The sequence below is a fragment of the Podarcis tiliguerta genome, assembly GCF_965153285.1.
Source record: "Podarcis tiliguerta genome assembly, chromosome: 7".
Lineage (NCBI taxonomy): Eukaryota > Metazoa > Chordata > Lepidosauria > Squamata > Lacertidae > Podarcis > Podarcis tiliguerta.
In genome coordinates this window covers 32864781-32887818 of record NC_139540.1, presented here as the reverse complement: position 1 = coordinate 32887818, position 23038 = coordinate 32864781, and the positions used below count along the sequence as shown (strand labels likewise).

At 40.2% G+C, this 23038-nt stretch overlaps 1 protein-coding gene across 24 annotated transcripts in view; it reads right to left on the bottom strand.

Annotated features, from left to right (window-relative positions):
* NCOA2 (nuclear receptor coactivator 2) overlaps nt 1-23038 on the bottom strand; it is a 129077-nt gene that overhangs the window by 42960 nt on the left and 63079 nt on the right. For all 24 annotated transcript variants that reach the window (XR_014513868.1, XM_083450906.1, XM_083450914.1 and 21 more), the window contains 2 exons: nt 12728-12832; nt 9350-9522 (listed from right to left, as the gene is read on the bottom strand). Coding sequence is in view for 23 of the 24 variants with exons in the window: in XM_083450906.1 (XP_083307032.1) it covers nt 9350-9522; nt 12728-12813 (259 nt within the window). In the remaining variant the exon portion in view is untranslated. The remainder of the gene's footprint in view (nt 1-9349; nt 9523-12727; nt 12833-23038) is intronic.

Below are 23038 nucleotides of genomic sequence, written 5' to 3'. Positions count from 1 at the left end.
TTCAGAAAAGTAAGAGAGAAAATATCAAGTTCAGGCTGCATTTTACAACAGAGCGGAGGATACATTAGAGCAACAGGCACATTTACTGCTAAAAACCAAGATATTACAGGAAAACATTCATATCACCACAGAAAGGTTTTAGGAGGTAAAACAAGGGAGAATTATGCATCTGCACTGAACTAAAATTAGAAAAGCTGCCATATGGCTTTGTGAGCCAGCAGCACATTCTTATTCATTAGGAAGCATTCTGCCAACATAAAAACACAAGGCCCTTCCTGCACTCTCAAAATGTGTTTATCTTTTCAACATTAATGCGTGATATATCATCAGCTTGCTGAAATCTCCTGCAGTGCATATTTAAAGAGCACAGCTGCACTATTTCCCAGCTTGTTTACTCACTGAGATCAGCCCTAACAGTGAAGAGATTGCTTCATTCCTCCTCCTAACACACAGCCCCCTTGTCAGCAAATGAGAGCTTTTCACAATCTGTGGGGAGTGACAGCCATATTAACCAATCCCCTACTACCAATGACATCACATTTCCAGCCCTCCCCGCCTTCTTCTCTCCATTTGATGGCTGAGAACAGAAAGCAGACCGTCTTACTTTTATCAGTAGGGATGCCGAATGGTGTGAAGTAGTACAGTACACCAACAGATTAATCTAAAATATTCCTAAAAGCTGAAAGTTTTTTTACCCTAAAACTATGACACTGTCCATGTTTCAAATGCCACATTATATGCTTTGCAGAATGTGTCAGAAAAGTTGTTTTCTGCTGTTACAACTGCATGTGTCATATAATATTATACAAAGGAAATGAAAGAATAATAGAATTTGTGGTTTTATAATTTGCTGGCAGCTGTCCAGACTGGCTGGGGCAGCCCAGTCACATGTCCAGCATATTATTATTATTATTATTATTATTATTATTATTAAGTTCTTCTGGCAGGCATTTAAATTCAGTACAAATGATAGTGAGCATTATTTGAAACGTCTCATTCGATTACATAAAATTCATTGGTTTAAAACATTGTTTCACTCAGTTTGTCAAGTCAGGGTTTCTATGATAGCTCAGTTGGTTAGAGCATGGTACTGATAACACCAAGATTGCAGGTTCGATCCCCGTACGGGACAGCTGCACATTCTTGCATAGCACAGGGTTGGACTAGATGATCCTTACAGTCCCTTCGAACTCTACAGTTCTGTGAAATGTTGAATTTAACTGTGAATAAGAATGGGGGCCCTCGTTACCATCAACTATGGTTAGCATCAGTGAAGATATAATACCAAGCCATGGTTGAAGGTGAAAAGAAAAAGGAGGGAGCACACATTCTGTGGCTGGCTCCAAATTTGCAAACCATAGGTTGCAGGCAACCATTGTTAGAACTGTATGAAACCACTAATCCTCAGATCAGATCTCTAAATAGTTTTAGAAACTGAAGGCATTAATACAAATGTTCCACAGCTAATTAAATATGATTTTTTTTCCTCAACATGAACCACAATATCATTAGACTATATATGCTGTTTAGTCACATCGTGCATCATGTGTAGTTTTAAAAATATTTCTTTCTTTAGCCTTCAGTCCCTACAAAGTGGAAGAAGTGTGTTTTATTATTAATTTGCCTAAGGCTACATTTTGGGGTGCTAAGTACAAGGGGAATTTTTTTTTTGAGTATGTGACCATGAAGTATCTCACATTTTTAAAATCTCAACTGATGGCCATTTGTCACTCAAGTATGCATGCATGCAAGTATGCAACTCAATGATAAATCACATGTTTTGCAAGCAGAAGGTCTTATGGTACAACACATTTATTTCTTGTTTCTCCAGGAATTAAAAAAAAGCACCCTGAAATGAATGCAACCAAGTTGGGACTGGTTTCTACTATGCCATTTCTCTATAATAGGATGTGACATTTCTTAAAATCAAAAACGTCGATTTTCTACAACATAGCATACTTCCATTTTCATAGATGGCCCTCAATCATATCAGCCCATATAGAACTCAAAATATTTGAGGTGGGTGATTCTCCTAGAAATGGTTGAAAAGTAACTTGCTAAAATAAAATTTACTCTTGATATTTTCTTGTGCAAAGTGATAGGTGAACTGTCTAGTTTCCGGCATCACTGCAATGGCAGAACCTTTTAAGAATAAACAGAACGTAAGCTGAATAGAGAAGCTCTTTTAAAACCCAATTCTGTAGGGTTTTTCTTCACTTTGCCTCAGAATGCCTGAGTTGTTTTGAAATGAACACCACACCATCAAACAGAAAGCTATGAAAATGTTATTTTAGTCACCGATGACTAGGGTTCATGGTGCTTAAATGACTGGTATAAGCTCAGAGTCATTAAGATTATGTCCCTTTTACTTTGGCTTCACGGGAAGACTTGCTATTCCTTTTACAAAAAGCACAGAAATGCAAGAACAAAAGGAAAGCAACAATACTGTATGCAGCAGAGCCAACAGAAATAAACACAAGGGAGTCGGACTGAACAGAGTACATAGCATCTTTTGTCAGGCAGCAAAAGGAAGGTCTCGTAGGCTCTGCCTTCAAGTGTAGCACTGCCTGTACAACAGGGAAGCACTGTCAGTGACAGCTACTATGAACATTTTTATTGCTCAGCACTTTGCTACATGTTGAACAAAGGCAACCGTCCAGAGCATCCTTGTGAACAGAGACTAAGGAGCCAGTTGTCTGCCCTTGCCAGTGCTTGCTCCCTTATCCCTCCTTCTCTTACAGTTTTTACTTCTCTGTGCTACCAGTGCTCATGAGAGACCACAGGGTCTTCTGTGCCTACAGCAAGCAATAGCAACAAATAGTACTCTGCACACCTCTTCCCACATCCAGAGCCCTGTGCAGGGACTATCTGCAGTTTGTCTTGGACTCTGCAAGCTCAGAGGCCCAAAGAAAATGACAGCCACTGTACAAGGGCTCCTCTCACTCCAGGGTTGTGTCACAAACGGATCTTTAAGATACAAGGGAGAGATGCAGTTGTGTACGCAGTCCATGCGTTCCATTTATGAATTCAACAGTCCTGCTCATCAGGATGCAATTACTGTACTACATGCTAGTGGCAACCAACAAACTGAGGCTGAACTGGATTTGTAACCGATTTTCATGCATTACAGTAAAGTCAGGATGAAGTCAGCATTGAAAGGCTGACCTCATCCTGACTTTGGGTTGCTTCTACAAGGATTAGAACCATGCACAGAGAGAGCTCTAGTTCACACGGAGACCTCACATGGGTCCAAGAGGTTTCCAGGTGGCTCTGAGGGATTTTCCAGCTGATATGACTGGTGCTCCTGTTAAAAGCCCTAGCGAGCCTCTGGAACATTTGAATGGTTTGGACTGTTGACACAATTGCCGCTGAACACCCTTTCCCACTTCATGTAGTCTGCTTGGCTCCCTGGTATACAGACAACTCCCCATTTACATGGGAGTTGCGTTCTGAACCCAGCTGATGTGGGGGGAAGAAGCTCAAAATCTGCAAACCATAGCTTGTAGGCAGCCATTGTTACAGCTGTATGGAATCACAAATCCAAATATTTGGCCTACAGAGATGCCATAATCAACATGGAAGAAACTGAACCTTCTCCATTCTTGAGGGACAGCAAAGGGACTTGTTAAGCAGCAAATCAATAGGTCCCTTGGATATAGAAACAAAGCTACATTTATCCTAAACTCCGAGATTGCTTCTAACAAAGGAATCCAGGTATCCAACAAGAGTCCAAGTTATACAACTCCACCAATATTAGTAAAGCCACTTATAATTTCACACTTACAACAGCAACATTTCATTTTACCAGTTCCAGAAGAAAAACAGAAAATGTGTATTACCGAAATGCAGTTTACATGGTTATGAAATTAGCAACTTCCAAGGCAAGGAAGCTGTAAAGTCAACCTAACTAGGTATTTGACACAAAACCTTTAGCACAATTTTCTCTCAAAATCACAATTGAGAACTAAAATAAAAAGCCAATCAACCTGAAAGTAGAAAACAAAACCACACTCTCGTATTCAAACATGGTTTTCTTTCATTATTTTTTTCTCATGACTGAAGCCCTGAAACTATTTATTTAAAGCAATTACAATCCATTAAAGCCACTTCACGTATGTGCACATTAAGCATCTGTTCAACATGATATAATAAAATGGACCTAAGTTCTACATACACCAGGTTTGGCAAGATGAGGGCAATTTATGCATTACGTTTTAAACAGTTCCATCCTAAGCATCCATCCCATCGCTTGCTAGCTTGCGATAAGTCCTATTAAACTCACTAGGCTTTACCTCAGAGTAAATATGTTTCATATTGCACTTAGTCACTCCAGCAAAAGCTCCTGATAAATACTAAAAGCCCCAGGAAAGGTTGACATGTCTAGTTCTAAGAAACAACAGCACGCTAAAACATGTTAGGTCCTTTGCATTCTGGCTCAAAAGCAGACACACAAGTCTTCCCTACATTACATTTTAAGATGGAGAAACACTTCAGTTATACAAGAAGTAGAATAACTGTGCTTCAAAGAAAAGGAGATAAACAACTCATGTAGTTAAGAATTATGAACATGGTTGTTGATCCCATAATTTGGTGAGGCACAGAAACTTCACAGACTCAGAAAGGGGGGGGGGGGTTGAAGGAGGGGAAATAAACACATTAGCAATTTTTATGTTAGTACCAAAGACATTGCAACTTATAACATTGTCCTTATCTCCATATAAGAGAATGAAGTAGCCTGCTGTTTCAAAACTCTGCCAGGATGTAAGACATTGCGCAAAGGCATGCATATATGAAATTCCACAAAGAATATGTAACTTAAAAAATACCAGACGTAATCCTAGATATTTTGCTCCTTATAAATCTCAAATTCCGCCTGATAAAGCTGATCAACCCAATATCAAAGTGCTGGTGATGGAGGGACTGAGAAGCTAATAGGGGTGAGTGGGTTAAGATCAATACAAAGGGCACCACTGCCCTGCGAAGTTACTCCGTTGCACAACTTGTTATTTTCTGCAGCACCCTTAAGTTTATTCTGCATGAAGAAAATATTCTCCCAAATAAGCTATACAGCTGCAAATAAAACATTTTAAGTGTGTTGTAAAGTGCAATATACAAATATGACACTAGATGGAGACAGTGAGCTATGGGAAATTCAATATATTTTTCAAAACTGTTTTTAAAAAGCATTTTCACAGCATCTTTTATATATGTGTAGATTCCACCTAAGTCTCTGGTATCCAGGAATGGTTTGTGAAATCCTTAGAACCACCAGCACAGCCAAGGGGCATGCTTTGACTACTAAGCATTTTTTAGAATTGTGCAAAGCAATAATTTCTTGCAATTAATGCTCATCTTCTTTTCTTTGTCAAGTTCATATACATCATTAGCACAATGGTTAACATAATTCAGTGCTTGATGTATAAGCCTATTTTGAAAATGAAAGCTGACAGTTGTAATGTGAGCATTAACAGCTAGATTGTTCATCATCACCCTCTTGATAACCAGGCAGTACCCTGCTGCATGTTTAACATGCTGATCATTGATCCTCATCAGCAGACTTGGAATTAGTAGGAAAGCAATGGAGTCTGTGACATTTAAAAGTCAGGGAGGCTAGAACGACAAGTAAACTTGCATTTACAGAGTATGGAGCAGATGATGTACATCTTTCATGGCCTGAGTCAAAACAACACAAGTAAATACAGAAAATGTATTATTAATTTTCCAGGCCAGAATTACACGCTGTGATTATAACTGCAACACCAGAGACCTTACTATGCTGTACAGACATGTTTATTCATATTTGTGATGCTTCCAATCTATGTCAAGCACACAGCATGATAATAAAGAATGGGGGAGCTACAGGGCAATCACAATGTACACTGTCTTTGCTTACTTGACTGCAGATTTATACGGACCACCATTAATTAATTAATTAAACGAACAGAAAGGGAGTGGGGGGACCCTTGCTTACCAGGCTCTGGAGGCTCTTGCATGGGAGCCTCATGCAATTGTTCCAGAACCTGGCAAGAAAGGCGGAGTGCTTAAATAAAAAGCTTCTGTGAAGGGAAACAGTAGGAACGGCCTTCGGCGGATCCAGTGTTATTCTGCCTAGTGGCTCCTTGCACCAGCTAAGGCAAAGGAAGTGTTCTCAATTCCCCTCAGCCAACAATTTTCTCCCATGAACTAGCACTGTGCACTTTCCCTCACTACCAGGATTACACTTTGGGGGGGGGGGGGAGCAAAGGAAATATTCATGAGCAATTGACTCATGTAGTGCATTTGAGGGATAATTCTGATTCTTCATTAGGTTTCATTATACATTTAGATTATCCGCAAGCACTAGACTTTTATACCTATTCTTATAAATAGGGGTGGGAACAGAGTAAAAACAGGCTCTCCTCCCCCCTCGGTAGCGGGTGCGGTTATGAGATTAGAGGTCGGCTGCCAAGCTCTACGGTACGTGGCCTTGAAGACGAAGCTCTGGCTATGGCTCAAGCTTTGTTTTAAACCAGTGGGTATTGCCCCCTTGATATTGAGGGACGATTTCCAATCATCGTGGGAAAGGGAGGTCATTAATGAGGTTCAATCCTGCGGATTGTCTCACCTTTACCTTGAGTCTATGACGTACAATCAAGCTAGAGCTGTGATTTCCCGGAGACTGAGTGACATTGCTAGGCAAGAGGACATAGCCCAGGTAAAACCAGGGATGATCCTAGGGGACCAGATTTACCGGACCATACCAGCCCCCTACCTTGCAGAAATCTACCATGTGGAATACTGCAGACTTTTTACAGTGGCTAGATTAAATGTCCTTGACTCTGCGATATTGTGGGGAAGGTACAGGGGAGTACCATACGCCCAGAGAACCTGTCATTGTGCCATGGGTGTGGTTGAGTCCACCGAACACATTCTCTTGACTTGCCCTTCTTATGCAGAGCTTAGACAAAATTTTATAGCCCCACTTCTACGTCAATTTAGCTTCCTACCCGGAGAAAACCAGGTTTTACACTTGCTAAATAATGTCACTAGAGCTACACCTTCCTTGGTGGCCAAATTTCTTTTTTTAGCTTTTAAGCATCACAAGACTATAATTGACTGTATTGATACAGGGCTATCTGTTTAACCCATTTTAGTGTTGGTTAAGTTTTAAAACCTTTTTCAGTGTTTTTAACTGTGTACTGACAAATGTTTCTTTTTCTGACTGATGGTCGAATAAAAGGTTGTTGATGATGAAATAGGCTCTCCACTGATTTATAAGAATAGGTATAAAAGTCTAGTGCTTGCGGATAATCTAAATGTATAATGAATAGACACAAGGCACTAAGCAGCAAGGCCTATTTTCTAAGACCCCGGGTTCTAGAAGGCAAAGGCCAACTCCTACAGTTCCTAAAACGCAGAACAAAACACATAGGAGAAAGAAGTTATTGGACAGCCATGAATTCTCTTAAAGGATATTTGATTACTAAAGAGGTAGTGGCTGCTTTTTAAAATACACAGGATTGAGCACAATGACCCCCATCGCAGTACAGCCTGGGCAGAAAGTGCTGCCAACAACCATCATTGTCATGTAGCTTTGCAGTGACAGCACTAAGATGACTGGTTTAGCAGCCCGCACAAGTTTCACAAGCTTCTACTGTATGGACTAAAGAGCGTTATCATAAATAAAGGAGCACAGGCAAGCACCCCTGTTGCAGCAATAGGTTATTTCCTCACACGCTTGGCAAAAGAAAGAAAGAAAAAAGAAGGAACAGGGAATGACTATTAGTGGAGGAGACCTGTCTCCAAATAACTCTGCCTTTTGAATTCCACTCCCAGTAACCTACATCATTGTTTTTGTTTGCTACTATGTTGTGTATTTTTGTGTTTTAAATATTGTAACCCACACTGTGATCCTTGGATGAAGGGCAGTATAGAAATTTAACAACAACAACAACATTCCTGAACTTATTGTTGCGTATGTGGAAGAAAACATTTATTTGTCCCACAACATGCATTATATGGTACTTTCAGCTACTTTGAAGCTATTCCTCTGCAAACCATATCTGTCAGTTGGGTTCAGATTTTTAAATGAAATATAAAGCACTAGTTGCTACACAGATTCTTGTGACATGCCTGAGTTTTCACCTTTGCAATAGCTTCAACCTTCTACGGAAGTCTTCATACATATATGGGTTGTTAATTCCAAATTTCATTGACAGCAAAGGAAAACCATTTTGGACCCAAACTATCCATATAGAGCCTACTTCTTTGCCCTTAGTTTGCACTAATATGCCTTAGTTGGGACATGCGCATCTACCTACAAACATAAAAATAAATAAATAATGGGCCCAAAAGGTCTTGAAATACAAGGGGTAGCAGAGTGGTGACAATTCTATGCAGAGCATCATATTCATACCAATGAATCATTGTCACGGTAACCGTAAAAGGTAAAGGGACCCCTGACCATTAGGTCCAGTCACGGACGACTCTGGGGTTGCGGCGCTCATCTCACTTTACAGGACAAGGGAGCCAATGTTTGTCCACAGTTTTTTCAGGTCATGTGGCCAGCATGACTAAGCTGCTTCTGGTAAAACCAGAGCAGCGCACAGAAACGCCGTTTACCTTCCCGCCGGAGCAACACTTATTTATTTACTTGCACTTTGTGCTTTCGAACTGCTAAGTTGGCAGGTGCTGGGAATGAACAACGGGAGTTCACCCCGTCACAGGGATTCGAATCGCCGACCTTCTGATCGGCAAGCCCTAGGCTCTGTGGTTTAATCCGCAGCACCACCCGCGTCCCCACTGTAACCGTAGTATCTAGCTATTACAGTGGTGCCCCGCAAGACGAATGCCTCGCAAGACGGAAAACCCGCAAGACGAAAGGGTTTTCCGTTTTCAGAGGTGCTTCGCAGGACGAATTTCTCTATGGGCTTGCTTCGCAAGACGAAAATGTCTTGCGATTCTTGAGGGGTTTTTTCGCTCCCCAACCCCTTTTTCTAAAGCGCTAAGCTGCTAATAGCCTTTTAGCAGCTAATCCGCTAATCCCTTAAGCCTTTAATAGCCGTTAATAGCCCTTAAACTGCTAATAGCGCTAATCCGCTAATGGGCTTGCTTCGCAAGACGAAAAAACCGCAAGACGAAGAGACTCGCGGAAAGGATTCTTTTCGTCTTGCGAGGCACCACTGTACTACTAATTAGCACAGGGCAGTTAGACGGAGTGTTATCACAATGACTGTTGTTGTGAATGGGTCACTCTGATTTTATTTTATATACATTTTGTTTCTGCACACAAATGTCACAGACATACTGTTATCCCTTTTGTCCACTTCATGTGTTTATAAAAGCAGACACTTGAAAACACTCTTCTTACCTTGTTCTTTTATTTGACGAATCTGCTTCACAGTTTCTTTCAAGATTGCACATTTGTCAGGTTTGAAGTTAAAATTGTCAATATCATTAAAATTAGCAAAGATCAGCTCTGCAAGCTCTTCTATGTATTTATTCTCTTGTTCGCGATTACGTTTTTCAGTGCTTCTTTTAGGACTGTAAATAAAAAAAGGTCAAACTTCTTAAAATTGGCACCTTTTTTAAACGTGGAAAACATACTTTTTATTTTAAAGTGGCAAAAAGCAGAAAAACAACCAACTCCCATTTCTCAAATAGATATATTTCATTTTAGAGCACACTTTCAAATATGAAAAAGGGAAAGAATTAACCACACATCCATGCTACTCAAAAGTTTTACTTCTTAGCACATATACAGCTTTTAAGGGTAGTTAAATTATGGAATAATGTTCAACATCACTGTAAAGTTGTCCAAGCCCCTTTACTGCTTGTCCAGCTGACAGGTTTATATATAGTGATTCTGGAGTCCCCAAAGATAATCCCCTCTTCACACCATCACCTGAAGAATTCACAAACAATCCACCAAATATCAGGGACAGAAGGTAGCTCTAAATGTGTTGATTCTTGAATCCACTACTTACAATCAAATTGGGGTTGGAGATGATTTAAACTAGAATACCCAAGATCATATTTCAATTGCAAATTGGGAATATTAAACCATTGTACAATATTACATATACTTCTAAGGCAAGGCTACAATTCCACAACCATATCACTCAAGCACATGATTCAGTACTGGGTGAAAAATATGGTGTTCCCAGTACCTTAGCTTTCATTAAAAGCAAAACAAAAAACTGCTAGCCATCATAGCTGCAAAGAATTTAGAATCTGCAAGCAATGATAGGGACAAAAATCAAAAGTAGTGGTGGAATCCGAATCCCAGTAGCTGCAGGGTGAAGAGTTCAAAGTGGCTCTCTTTTTTTATTTACTCAAGACTTGCAGATTATGCAGGATAAAGGTATCATAACTTGCTTGATTGACACAACTTACATGCACCTGAGAATTTAGCTTTTCTAGACACAGATTTTATCCGGGGGGGGGGGGGCATACACACAGTGTTGCTTGCAGGGAAAGAAAAGATGTAAGAACAAAAGATTTGGCCACCTGTCTCACACACAATCTCTCTCTCTCTCTCACTGTGCAGCAAGGTGCACAGTGCCAAAGCTGACTACAAAATAGATCACTCATTTCCTAGAGTTACTGTGAGTTAAGTCACATGATGCTGATGAAAGCAAAGATCTCCAGGATCATTAGCTAATCTGGTCTTAACTCTTTATTTACAAGTGGAACCAGCAACAAAATACTGCAGAGTGCACTGCTCTTGTTCATTTCAATATTCCATCCACTTATCCTTGCCTTCTTTCAAGATATTCCACTCTACCCTTGATTCTCCGTTCCTGCCCACAGCAAGCACTCTCCATTCCGTGGCCAATCATCAACCATTTAGTCTTCAAGGGCTATTTAAGAGTAAAATAAAATTAAAAACCCAGTCTCCCATCTTCCTGCTCAGGGTTCCAGCCAGCCACAACCTTTTCCATGTTACTCCCACTCTCTGCCCCTGACCTCATTTCCCCCCTAAACAGACACACAGTGCTGGGTGCCCACTGAACACGCTCAGAATTCCATTCAGCTTGTTTTGGTGCTTCTTCTCTCTTAAGTTCTCCACCCACAAAGTTTGTATATCTGCAAACCTTTGAGCTCTCCCCTTGCTCTTCTACATAAAGGCAGATACCACTTGGGAAAATGAGTTTGCTGTAACTATTAGATGTTTTATTGCCATTTACACACATGGTGTTTTACGGAGATTATTTTCTGAGCCTGGGACAAACTTGTGACAGCCCCGTTATCCCATTTTGAAAAACTGGGTGCACTGATTAGTGTACTTTAGCTTATTTAGTTCCTTTTCTCTAAGCTTCATACCTTTCTGGCTGCATTATTTGTATTTACATTCAGACAAGGCTGTACAGCAGGTGCATATATTTATTATATGCAAGTGACAAAATGTCCTTTAGACACTGTTTCTTGATCCTGGGACCTACCATCAGTTCCTCTATTATTCATTGTTTTCTTTATGTATGCCCTGGCTTTAAATATGTTTTTCCCTAAGGAGCCAAGAAGCCTAAGCCATTTACTCACATATGTTCTGATGCCTGTAAATACTATGAGAGCAGCTGTGCTTCCACTGACCCAGCAACCTGAACATTCCTCTCTCTTGCTGCCAGCCCATTATTACACCCTCATCACAAGAGGTGCCTCCTCACAGAAAAGGCCAGTAAGAACTAAGCACCTCTGGGATTTGCAGTTTTTGACATGAGTATGTTGCATAGGGAGACATGCTTCCTTCCTGGTCCTGAAACTACATGTACGTCCGACAGAATTTTTTAATTGAGAGACAAGTTTATTCTAACACCCCATTATCTAGCTTACGATGACAAAAATATGGGCTGTATGCAGTGTGTATAAAGGTAAAGGTAAAGGACCCCTGACAGTTAAGTCCAGTTGCGAACGACTCTGGGGTTGTGGTGCTCATCTCGCTTTACTGGCCGAGGGAGCCGATGTTTGTCCACAGACAGTTTTTCCGGGTCATGTGGTCAGCATGACTAAGCCACTTCTGGCGAAACCAGAGCAGTGCACGGAAACACCGTTTACCTTCCCGCCAGAGCGGTACCTATTTATCTACTTGCACTTTGACGTGCTTTCGAACGGGAGCTCACCTGTCACAGGGATTTGGACCGCCAACCTTACGATTGGCAAGCCCTAGGCTTTGTGGTTTAGACCACAGCGCCGCCCGCGCTTGGCCCACATGCAGCATTGCTCTTTATATGCAAACATCTTGTGACATATATCACACCACAAAAGTTTGTCAATTTGACCATGTAACTTCTAAAGACTTTCCAAGACTTCATGGTGAAAGATGTGCATTATTTTTCAATTGACACCTGCTAAACATTTAAGATTATGTGTGCTTAGAAAGTAATATTAAATAGTCGATGGACAATGGATTGAATAAAAGAGTTGGGCACTAGTTAGTAACTTCAAATAGCTTTGCAATTTTATAGAAACTGAAAGACCAAACCCTGCAACTGAAGGTTCAACTGACTTAATACATCCTCAGCAGGAAGATGATGACTCAAAACTGTTTTTTTCTTTCCCCAGAAACAAAATTCAAATAATAAATGGTATAATAATTTGAAATGACATTAAAATTAAATAACTTGTCATCTATAATAAGTGACTTAAAAGAGTGGTAAGGCAAAGTGAATATATGCACCCAACCAATCAAATAATATATTTTTCTGTAAATCCTTTAGCTCCCGGGGTTCTAGAAAGCATTCTAACTAACCTGGGTCCAAGTTGATCAGGACATTCCTTGCGTTTTCTTGACTCTGCCCGGGCTGGGTCAGAGGAATTTTCACCAATCCCACTCATCTTAAACACATATCAGCAACTGAAAGAAACAAAGCATAATAAAACAGTTAGAATAAAGAAACAGTATTCCATAAGTCTCATAGTACTTGAGCGTTCGATAGTCTTTGTACCCCACCACTTTTATAATCCGGTTGTTTCAATAAACAACGTACATTTTCCCCTTAAATTTCCATTAAACTTCCAGAGGTGTTCTATCAGAAAACAATTAATGAACAGTTTTTCTTTCTCTCTGATAAAATTAAAGCAATTTGGTAACCAGGATCTCATTATACACTGTTTCTGAACCTTGAAAAATCTTCTAAGCTATTTCTCCTAGGATGTAACAGTTTATAAATAAGTAAATACGGGACCAACTAGTGTGGTCTTTCAGCTGCTTATATATTTACCTGAATCTTGGGACCTGCCTTAACTGAAATCAGCTATTCTAAGGTCTTCTACACACATTATATGTTTACAAGCTCTTATCCTTGTAGTACTAACCATACAGCAAAGCTTCAAAAAATAAGGGAGGGACACTTCCATTGCTTTAGTGCCCCCAGGGAGTTAAAGAGATACACTCTCTGGTCAAAAGAAAGCAATCTTTCCACCTGACTCTAATAAGCTAGTTTAAAACAAATATCTGCAGTCTACTGATTGGGGTGATGTACATCTGTGTAAGTTTTATACACTATGGAAATACGTGAATCTAAATTACACCAGAAAGATATGCACACATTGCCATTTTTACAAGGGAATGACTTAAATCTATACAAAATACCAACACTTGCAGGTTTTAGGAAGAACTAAAGCACAATGGTTTGTAGCAAATATAAATCATTCTTAGTCATTTCTTTATAGCCTTCCATGTGTTCTAAATCGTGGGAGGGATGGAGGAGGTGCGTGTGTGTTAGAGAGAGAGAGAGAGAGAGAGAGAGAGAAAGAGGGAATGAATGAATCATACAGTCTCAATCACACACACACACACACACACACACACACACACACACCCAAAGATAGGAAGCTCTCTTAGTAGTCCTAAGAATCATTTAGCAACCTAAATAGAAAAAGGTCTATCCAACGTCATAGTTGAGCTGAGGAAGCAACCAACTGTGTTATATATAACAAAGTCTACAATAAACTGCATCCTAGTTAGCAGGCTTATTTAATATTAAACCAATCTTTCTAAGGAATCTCCAATGGTTTGATTTCACCCCAAAGACGCATTTCTCCATTGTTTCTAGAGACAGACGGATGATGCCAACAACAACAGCAGCCTTCTAAAGCAAGACTACTTATGACCCAACATGAAATTTGTGCACAGTTGTAAATTGAATTGCTTACAGTAGAGTTTTTCTCTAAAACTCTCCTCCTCCTTAAAACTTCCCAGAAGAGGCATTTTGTTTTCCGTTTAGTTCTGCATAACAATCCTACAGTCTACTGTGAAAAATTCACATTGCTGTTATAACTAATTATCACATTATCCTTCATGTAGGAGTGTCCACAGCCTGGATTTTCAGTGTATGTGGCACAGGTGGGCAGTTTCATCCTTCAGTGGTACCTTAGCTCTGAAGACTTTTGGGATATTCTACCATCTGCTATAAAATGAGGCAGACTCTTTCTTCTTCTTCTTAAATTCCCAAATGCTGGAGTTATTGTTTCATTTTCCTTTCAGAACACATATGATCTTTCAAAAACACAACACAGTTCTTTTTCCAAATCATATTACCTCCTAGAGAGCATGTCACGAAGAAGGCTTATCAGTCTGACATTTTTAATGAGTTAAATATTCTCAACCAAAAAGCTTGGCATTAAATGACAGATTAAAAATGGGAAAATAAATAAAAAAGAACAATCTACAAATCCAATTACATAGAACTACTGAAAGTTTACAGTGATGCAACATTCAATACATACGTTCACATCATTTAGTAGCTAGCCAACAATTTTTGTCTAAAATAATATTTAAATATAGGATTGGAGATTACTGAACATTAAACAACTAACTTCAAGCTCTTCAAGATACCTGAATATATTTTTCAAAATACTATTGTATAAAAGCACTTGTTGAACGTTCTGAGAAAATATTTCCTTATGTCTGTTTGAGTAACCAAAATTCAGGGTATGCTCCAAACAGTAGCTTTTAACGGTGATAATAGCATGAAAGCTGTTGCCAAATAGGTGTAGTGTATAACTGATCCCATGACCTGATTTTGGACTCACTGACCTGATTAAGACTGCAACTCTGCCATGATCAGATTTTCTCGGTTTATGGTTTTCTTTTAAGTTAAAGAGTCCTGGGGATGGTGAAATAGATGATGACAATGGTTCTAGGGGAAGTAGTATTTAACCCTTTCTCCTATGCCCTTTTCCAGATCGGAATTTTAAGGGAGAGGCTTATATTCAGGTATTGTCTTTTTTCTCCCCCCCCCCTTGAATTTTAAAGGTGCAGCTTATATTTGGGTGCGGCTTTTATTCCGTACTTTGGACCTGAACTCTAGCTTTCTCCCTTTCAAGCTACTGTCCACCCCACTGCCCTTTGAAATATTTGTTAAAGCTGATTTTCTTTGTGCACAAACACACATGCTTGCTATTTTCTTTTGCTAATTTTTCAGTTGGTAACCTTGGGTGGGAAAGTTGCTCTCTCTCAGTCTAGCCAACATCACATAGTTGTTCTGAGGCTAAAACATGAGCCATCGAGCAACATGGAGGACAGTAAGATACAACTGGTATCTGAAGAAGTGTGCATGCACACAAAAGCTCATACCAATAACAAACTTAGTGGGTCTCTAAGGTGCTACTGGAATGATTTTTTTTATTTTGTTTTGAGTAAGATACAAAGCAGTGTTAGAAACTGATATATGAAAGCTATGAGCTAAATGGCACCTTAAACCTTGGTTATGGGCGCAACAACGGAATGTCTAGGTGCACTTTTTTATAACAAGAATACAAAGCTGAAAATGAATGAACTGCAGCTAAAATCTTATGTTCATTTTTCACATGATCTAGTCGTCATTCGAAGACTGCAGAAAACAAAGCCATGCTTCCCCTGCCCACACCCCTAATATTCTTAAGAGAATCTCATCTCTAGTCTTCAGAGAGTGACTGGAAGTGGGGAGGCAGAAAAAGGTCCTCCTTTCCTTCCACTCTGTAGTTTTAATATGAAATCTTCGGTGCAGTACTGCGCCCAGACATCAGAAACTGCTTGTGCTAATGAAATTCCCTGTCGCAAAATGTGCCTAGAACAATGGGAGTTTTGAACGCTGAGACAAAGATATATAGATCAGTATGCATCTGACCAAGTATAAAGCTCCTTAAAGAGCTACTGAAAATGTCATTTGCTAAATTATTGAATGTGCAGTTATCACCTAACACCTTAGACCATCTTAGCTTCCCATAAGGTGGTCATTTTATTTACATTTCTAGCCTGTTCCAAGGGCATAAGAAAGGTAGCAACAATGAAGGCCAAGTGTGGCTGCATAAGAAGCTTACAGATGAGCTAAGTAGTACTGGACAATATATCAATATATCACTCAGGACCGGTATGAGCAGCAGACCGCAATGTTGGCTTCACTTATCTCTGGTGAAATCGCCACCACTCCTGAGTCTGGCGGCTAGAGTTCCTTCCTCCAGCAGACATTGCTAGCAGAGGGACTCAGGAGTGGCCGCGGTTTCACCAGCAATATATCGCTGAGTGAAACCGCCATCCCACTTTGCCCTCATACAACACAGAGAATTCATGGAGAACAGATGAGGTCCCAGTAGAGTGGAATCAGGCAAATGTTGTCCCCCTCTACTGGCAACTTTAGATAAATGAATGAGCACGGAAACAAATAAATAAATATGTTAGTTATTGAGATTTTTCCTTACTGAAACGTTGTATACAAATATTCTAGAATAATTCAATACTGATTCCAACCATGGAACAGTAATTCATTATCAAATTTTCAACAAAATAAAACTAACATAGTAATTAATCTATAGCTCTGTTCTCCAAAATTCATCTAGGGTCTCTTCCAGTAGCTGTATTGCTACTAGACATTATCTTGCTTTACACCCCCAGTTGTTCTATGCTGATCAATCTCCCCCCAAACACATAGTGATTTATTTAGAAGCAGTGTATATTAGCATCTTCAACTAAAATTTGACAATTGGCTGTTAAGGCTCACTGTACAATTTAATGTAACACCTAAAGTTCAGGATTATTTAAACAAACAAAAAAAATGACATATTGCATTAATTGCAGAAATGAAAACAGCAGGGAGTGTAGCAGAGTGGTGACAATTCTATGCAGAGCATCATATTCATACCAATGAATCATTGTCACCGTAACCGTAAAAGGTAAAGGTACCCCTGACCATTAGGTCCAGTCGCAGACGACTCTTGGGTTGCAGAGCTCATCTCGCTTTATAGGATGAGGGAGCTGGGGTTTGTCCGCAGATAGCTTCTGGGTCATGTGGCCAGCATGACTAAGCCGCTTCTGGTGAACCAGAGCAGTGCACAGAAAAGTCATTTACCTTCCCTCCGGAGCAGTACCTATTTATCTACTTGCACTCTGACATGCCAGATTTTTTTGGGACCAGAACTCCCATCATCCCTAGCTAACAGGACCAGTGGTCAGGGATGGTGGGAATTGTAGTACCAAAACATCTAGAGGGCTGAGTTTGGGGATGCCTGGCCTAAGGTTACAATCCTGTGGTGGTTCCCCACACTCATTAGGTTCAGGTGACCTTCACTAGGGCTAGTAATTGTAGCAGGCTGTGCCTTGTGGATCACCCTACTAGTAGATGCTCAGCAGGAAGTATCCCTCCCTTATTTCAGACATCTTCTGAAAACTCTATGTTTTAGTCAGGCCTCTGCAATTTGAATTTTCTCTTTTTAATCAAATAAGTATTTGCTGAAGTTTTCTGGATTTCATTTTTATATGCTGTATACTGCCTTGATATATTTTTTGTGAAAGTGTGGATAACAACTATATAAATAAATTATTCAAATAAACAAATAAGAGGATGGTCTGATAACATATAACCACAGTAGCCTTTGCACTTGAAATATTTTAATTTTCTGTTGATCTAAGATTCAATGAGGCATTCAAGGAGCATATCCAATTAAGTACCCCTTCCAAGCTTTTTATATGCTGTTTACCCGCAAACAGAAGCAGACAGTAGAAATTATTAGCTAAATAATGGTATGAAGATAGGATTTAAGGCTATGTAGACTGGCACCAAAGAAAATAACCCTAATACATTTAACACCTTTCTACTATTTCACACACCTTTTTCTCAAAAACAGAGCTTAGAAAAGCATTTCAGCGGAGCTTTTAACCGATGACTGAAGTTTTCCGATGCACAAGTTTTTTTTTTTGTTTTTTTTTTAAAGTAATGCCTCTTTTTTCTTTGAATGTTAAAATGGGAACCATAACACAAACGTTTTCTGAGTAAATTTTCTGGATGTAATTACAATTATTGAGAACACTCTGGTTTCTACCAGATGTTGTGTAAAAGAACAGAGCAAGAAAACTGTTTCCATTTTCTCTTGTTATCAGTATCAAAACAATAGTTTCTGTTTTCATTGTGACAAGCAAACCCTTATTCACATCCTCTACGCTGCAGAACAGTATAACAGAAGAGGCCTGAACCTAAGTATGTAATAGAAGCAATGGTAATCTTGCAGATTATCTTCCATTTTTAAGTGCATAAAATGCAAGGAAATAAATAATCACACACACATGAAAAAGCAGAATGGATCAATGATACAAATATAGCATTCTACTACTCTCTCATCTTTAGTACCCCTGCTAGAAGTTTGTACAGGCAACTCCCCATTTACACACATTCTATTTGTGTGTGACCACACATACAGTGCCAGGAACCCAGAAATGGATCCCAGAAATGGAAAGCACCCTGGAGAGTCTTCCTGGCTCATGAGGAGACCCTCCCCAGAGCCCAAAGAGGACGCCCTCTTTGGGTTCTGTGAAGGGTCTCCTCACAAGCTGGAAGCACAAGCAGGGATTTGCAGAGGCCTCCTGTCTAACAGCTGACATGGGGGTAGTGTAGCAGTCGCTTTCCTGCATATCAGCCGTGTGAGCCGGAGGGACAACGTGGCTTGCTCAGCTGATGTGCGGGAAAGCTGGCCTATGAAAGGGAAATATGTATTATGCTGAAGGTACTATCTGTGTACCTTTTGCTATCTCTATGGCTGAACTGGTTAAAGAGAGGTAATTGGAAATTCATTGGCTAAAGGAAAGGCCTTGAAAAAATGAGTTTATACATTGTAAATTAAATGACACAAAAATGTTCAGAAAGCATCCTCATGGACAGGAGAAAATACTCTTGTACCTAAAAGTTAATTGACCACAACAGTTTCAACTATGCAATTCCTGCTCTGAGCATACTTTTATAATAAAACCTTTATGATAAGAATTCCCTAGCAATAAATAGTTCATCCATATGCACAGCAACAACCGGACTGGACTGAAAGCACAACCTGTGACTTTAAAGTTACAAATAATATATACTGGTGCTAACTAGTAGTCTCATACCTCCTTCTCCTCCCTTCCCTTCTAAAAAAGGTAAGTCCAGTTGTGAACGACTTTGGGGTTGCGGTGCTCTTCTCACTTTACTTGCCGAGGGAGCCAATGTTTGTCCGCAGACAGTTTTTCTGGGTCATATGGCCAGCATGACTAAGCCGCTTCTCGCAAAACCAGAGCAGTACATGGAAATGCTGTTTACCTTCCCGCCAGAGTGGTACCTATTTATCTACTTGCACTTTGATGTACTTTCGAACTGCTAGGTTGGCAGGAGCTGGAACCGAGCAATGGGAGCTCACCCCGTCGTGGGGATTCGAACCGCCGACCTTCTGATCGGCAAGCCCTAGGCTCAGTGGTTTAGACCACAGCGCCACCCACGTCCCTTCTAGAAAGGAAATAAAACAAAGCACATGATGTCATCACATTGATGAGTGCCTCACTTCTGCAAGCCACATCCAATTAAGGTGGGAAGGTGGGATTCTCAACACAATGATATCACATCAGAGTTTCTCTTTCGCTCTCTCTAGACATTACCAGCAGAGAGAATATTAGGAGACACATCTTTGAATGCCAGGTTCTGCCCACAACTGCACAATTTTATACAAATCAGTGCGGCAAGATTTAATATCTGTTGAGTTACAAAAATAGATAAAGCCAAAACAAGCCACTGTTATGGCCAAGTGAATAAAGTAAAATAAAACAAAACAATCCAACTGCTACATTACTAAAACTTTACATAAAATAAGAGACTTGGCTTTGCTAAGTGTGTCTTTCTATGCACAACTGTATTATACAAATCTCACCATACCGAATTCCTTTCTACTATCTATGGCAACAGTAAATGAATGCCAGTTAAGTTGAATTCTCCAATTTGAGATGTAATCCTGCCAATATAAGCATAATATCCGAATGCAAAGTTACTAGAATTTCCCTTCATATCCCAGGATGATTATTTAATGTTTCATAAAGAACAGTCTATGAATTTCCTGAAAACTTTACTGTTTTTGCAACATCTGTAACTACTCAAAGCCTCCAGACTCTACACAATCATCACTATTCATTGAATGAAATAAAGGTTCATTGGTAACAGATATATAAGTACACAAAGCCTACTGTACCCTGCATTGAAAGTAAAAAGTTTAATACGAAAGTCAGAGCATAAATTTATTAAATGATTAGGTACCTCTGAAGAGACGCAGCTATAGACAGACAGACACTCTATCACAGTTGATAAATTAAGGCTGTGCATTTACTAAAGGTTGCTGAACAAATGCAAGCATACAAATAATAAAGAGGTTGGGTAAGTAAATAATACAATCTAGGTATATTTTGACAACTGTATCTAGGCCCAAAAGAGCCAACACTGGCTTTGGGCTACATCGTTCCACCAAAGAAATGTTTGTTATACAGTGGTACCTCAGGTTATGAACAGCCTAGTTAACGAACATTTTGGATTATAACCACTTCAAACCCGGAAATGAGTGTTTCGGGTTGCGGTTGTGCTTTTTTGTATATGGACCGACATTCAGGGGTACTGCCACATTTTCCCATCCTCCAAGGATTCTCTCTCCTTCCTCCATGAGCCTGGGCAGCCCCCTGAGTTGCTGGTTCTTCGCCAGTGGCGGTGGGGGAAAAGCAGTGGGCAGTGGGTCAGGCATGGAAGGCGGAGAAGGAGGGCCGAGAGCGGCGGCGGCAGAGCTGCCACTGCACAAAGGCACTTTGTTCTGCTTCAATAGGCAACGCAATGCCTCCCTTCCCATTGGAGCAGCCCCAATCCCATTCCTACTTGCATGCAAGCAGGAGGGAGCAGGGATCCCTCAACTGGGAAGGGAGGCTTCACACTGCCTGAGAGATCCCTGCCCCCTCCTGCTTGCACGCAAGTAGGAGTTGGGATCGGGGCTGCTCCGATAGGCAGCACGAAGCCTCTCTTCACAGCTGAGAGATGCTTATTCTTATGTCAGCACCCATGAGAGTTACTTAACCCACAGGGTTAAGCATGGGAATGCAGCAATTTGCATACATTTGGATAATGTTGTCTTCTCTCCCAGTGTTCCTTCTTTCTTTTTCACTCTGCCTTGGCCCAGCCCCACTCTCACAAAAACAAAGCAGCAACCAAAAACGAAATCCCATTGCAGAGGCAGAAGTAAGGTATGGCATTTACTGAGCATGCTAGAGCAATTTATTTTCATCAGATGAAAATGAAATGCCAATGTTTCAATTTGAGAAATGATCCAATTGGTTCTTCATTTATATAGAAAGGCACTATTTAATTCAATGTATCTGGTAGGGGCACTGATTCTGTTTAGCGCAGGGGTCAGCAAACTTTTCCAGCAGGGGGCCGGTCCACTGTCCCTCAGACCTTGTGGGGGGCTGGACTATTTTTTTTGGGGGGGGGGGAGAACGAATTCCTATGCCCCACAAATAACCCAGAGATGCATTTTAAATGAAAGGACACATTCTACTCATGTAAAAACAAGCTGATTCCTGGACCATCTGCGGACTGGATTAGAAGGCGACTGGGCCGGATCCGGCCCCTGGGCCTTACTTTGCCTACCCATGGTTTAGTGATTAACTGTATGGTAAACAGGTTTATGTAAAATTAACCTAGTTGTTACTTACAATAAACCTTTTTTACAATAAAGATTTTTTTTAAAAAAAAAATACAATTTGCCAGGAAACAAGTCATCCCCCACAAGAATACAAAAGTTACCCAAATCTGATTTACACTGAATTAGACCCTAGCCTGCTTTTTGTTATCGATCATACACCAGTCACCTCCTATCTGAACTACAACAATATGTTGTACATAGGACAGTCTTTAAATATAGCGTGGAAGTTTCAGTTAGTTCAGAACACAGCTGCAAGATTGCTAAATGGGACAGGAAGGTATATCTCACTAAACCTGTACAAGCTTCATAGGCTCCTAGTCTTTTTCCGATTCACATTGTTTTTTTGGTTTTTTTACTTTTAAATCCATTCAGAGCTTGAAACGAAGCTATGTTGAAGGATCGATTGCCACCATATGTACTTATCCAGACCTTGAAGATCTTCTCAGGCCCTTCCTTGGATGCTCCACCAATTGAGGTGCAGCAGGCATCTACAGAAGGAAAGCCCTTCACAGAGCTTGCATCCCCACTACAGATTGCCCTCCCCAGAGCAGACTGTCTGGTACCCACCCACTCTTCATTTCAGAGTCGTGCGTTTGAGGCCCACATTGGACAAAGGATTCCTGCATTGCAGGGGATGGACTAGACGACTCACATGGTCTCCTCCAACTCTACAATTCTATGATTTCACAATGCCATGTAAATATATTTTTAACTTATCAGGCAAGATGGGCCCAACTTTTTAAAATTACATATTATTTTTATTATACTTAAGTATCTCAGTTCTAAATACCCTCATTTTCCTTTCCTTTCTTCATAAGTCTTGCCCCTCCTCTGACCAAAAGATGGCCATAGCATGACCTTCCCCAGGAAAAGTTGTGAGTGATCAGCGATCGAATGCTGTAAAAGACAGCAAAATGTTAAAGATTCGCTTCAATTCACTATACTTCTCTCACACTGATTTTTATATAAACAACCTTAAAGCAATGTATTAGAAAAGGGAATGTGCCTTCCGCTGTATGACTAAAAGCCAATAATGCTCATGAATTTTTTAGCTATCACACAGATGCCACTGGGAAGACAATGTAATAAACACATTAGGCAGCAAATGGGC